Source organism: Peromyscus californicus, unplaced genomic scaffold (assembly GCF_007827085.1).
Source record: "Peromyscus californicus insignis strain IS unplaced genomic scaffold, ASM782708v3 Scaffold_19__1_contigs__length_69161282, whole genome shotgun sequence".
Taxonomy (NCBI): Eukaryota; Metazoa; Chordata; class Mammalia; order Rodentia; family Cricetidae; genus Peromyscus; species Peromyscus californicus.
In genome coordinates this window covers 20195654-20197582 of record NW_026294491.1, presented here as the reverse complement: position 1 = coordinate 20197582, position 1929 = coordinate 20195654, and the positions used below count along the sequence as shown (strand labels likewise).

General features: G+C 39.7%; 1 protein-coding gene across 1 annotated transcript; it reads left to right on the top strand.

Moving 5' to 3' along the window:
- The first annotated feature begins 458 nt into the window (after positions 1 to 458).
- On the top strand, positions 459 to 913 carry LOC128114059 (small nuclear ribonucleoprotein E). Its single transcript, XM_052743927.1, has one exon. The coding sequence runs from the start codon at positions 476 to 478 to the stop codon at positions 752 to 754; it is 279 nt and encodes a 92-aa protein (XP_052599887.1). The 5' UTR covers positions 459 to 475; the 3' UTR covers positions 755 to 913.
- The last annotated feature ends 1016 nt before the right edge of the window (positions 914 to 1929 follow it).

The window sequence follows — 1929 nt, the reverse complement described above, 5'->3', positions numbered from 1 at the left end:
AAAATGTATAGAAAAAATGTAGCTCGAGTGGTAGATCATTCATTCACCTAACATGCATAAGTCCTTGGGTTTGATCCCCAATGTATAAACCTAGTGTAACAGCACATGGTTGTGATCCCAGCACTCAGGAGGTAGAGGCAGGAGAATTAGAAGCTCGAGGTCATTCTTGACTACATAGAGAGTTTGAGGCTAGACCCTAAACCTAGACCCTATCTTAAAAAAAAATCTAAATGGATATATCTCATCTCATAAGAAGATGGCCAATGGGTTTTGGAAAAGTTGCTAAAAATCACTATTCAAATCAAAAAGTCCAATAAATTATTACATCATACCCAATGGAATGGCTATGATCAAAAGTAGAAAAGATGTGTGCAGAGGAAAGGGAGGGTTCACATCTGTCAGTATGAATTGGTACCAATGTAAATTGATGTGGTGGATAAAAAATAGCATGGGTGTGGTCTTTGTGACTTCCACCATGGCGTACCGCGGCCAGGGCCAGAAGGTACAGAAGGTGATGGTGCAGCCCATCAACCTCATCTTCAGATACTTGCAAAATAGGTCTCGGATTCAGGTCTGGCTGTATGAGCAAGTGAATATGCGGATAGAGGGTTGTATTATTGGCTTTGATGAGTACATGAACCTCGTATTAGATGACGCAGAAGAAATTCACTCTAAAACAAAGTCAAGGAAACAACTGGGTCGGATCATGCTGAAAGGAGACAATATTACTCTGCTCCAGAGTGTTTCCAACTAGAAACTGGCAAGCACTCAAGAAGTTGAAGAGGTTGAAGAGGACATGTAGTGTTTTTAAAGGTGTCTGCTGCTGGGAGCATAGTCCGAGATTTATTCATATTGTTTTAGTGGCCCTTATGTTATTATCAGGTGACAATAAATGCTGTGAGGTTGTTTTAAAAAAAAATAGCATGGAGAGCCCTCAAAAAATAAAAAATATGGACCTAATGGCTCCATAGTTAAGAGAACATATTGCTCTTGCAGAGGACTCAAGTTCAGTTACCAGAGCCCATAGTCACCTATAATCCAACTCCAGGGGCTCTGACACCCTCTTCTGGACTCACTCAGCAGCACTTTCACTCATACATGTATGTACTACACACACACATGAACACTCACACACAGACATACACACAAAATTAAAAAATAAAAAATGCATCTAAAAAATTAAAAACTAGAACTACTGTTGCAATTCAGTAATTCTACTACTAGGTTTCATACAGCTAAAGGAAATGGAATCATCCAAGAGAATGAAGAGATGTTTACATCCCTGTGTTCTCTGCAGCACAATTGAACACAGCCAGGAGAGGGAAGCAATCCACACATCTGTTGGCAGATGAACAAATTGAAAAAGTGGAGTATGAAATATGCTGTTCAATGGAATAATATTCATACATAAAAATGAAGAAAGTTCTGCCACTTGTAATGACATAGATTAATGTGGGGGACATTATGCTAAGTGGAATGTGCCAGGCTGCTAGAGAAGTATAAATTCTGCACAACCTCATGTGTGAAATCTAAATATAACAGAGAAACAGATAGCAAACTGGAAGTCCCCAGGACTTCGAAAAGGGAACAGGGTATGCGAGGGACAGTAGGGAGATGTTGGTCAGACTGGGCAAATGTTCAGTCATAAAATGAACAAATGTTGGCTGAGGATGGAGTTCAGTGGTAGAGTTCTTACTTGAGATGCGAAGGCCCTGGGTTCAGTTCCTAGCATGGTGGTATTGGTGATACAGTGGAGAGCAACTCCTAGTATCACACACACACACACACACACACACACACACACCAAAAATAAGTCCTGGAAGTCTAAACACTACACAGTCACTGACAATAATTAACAATACTCTGTGGTATACTTGAAATTTGCCAAAAGATTAAATCTTAAATGTTTCACACACTATATATATAAAA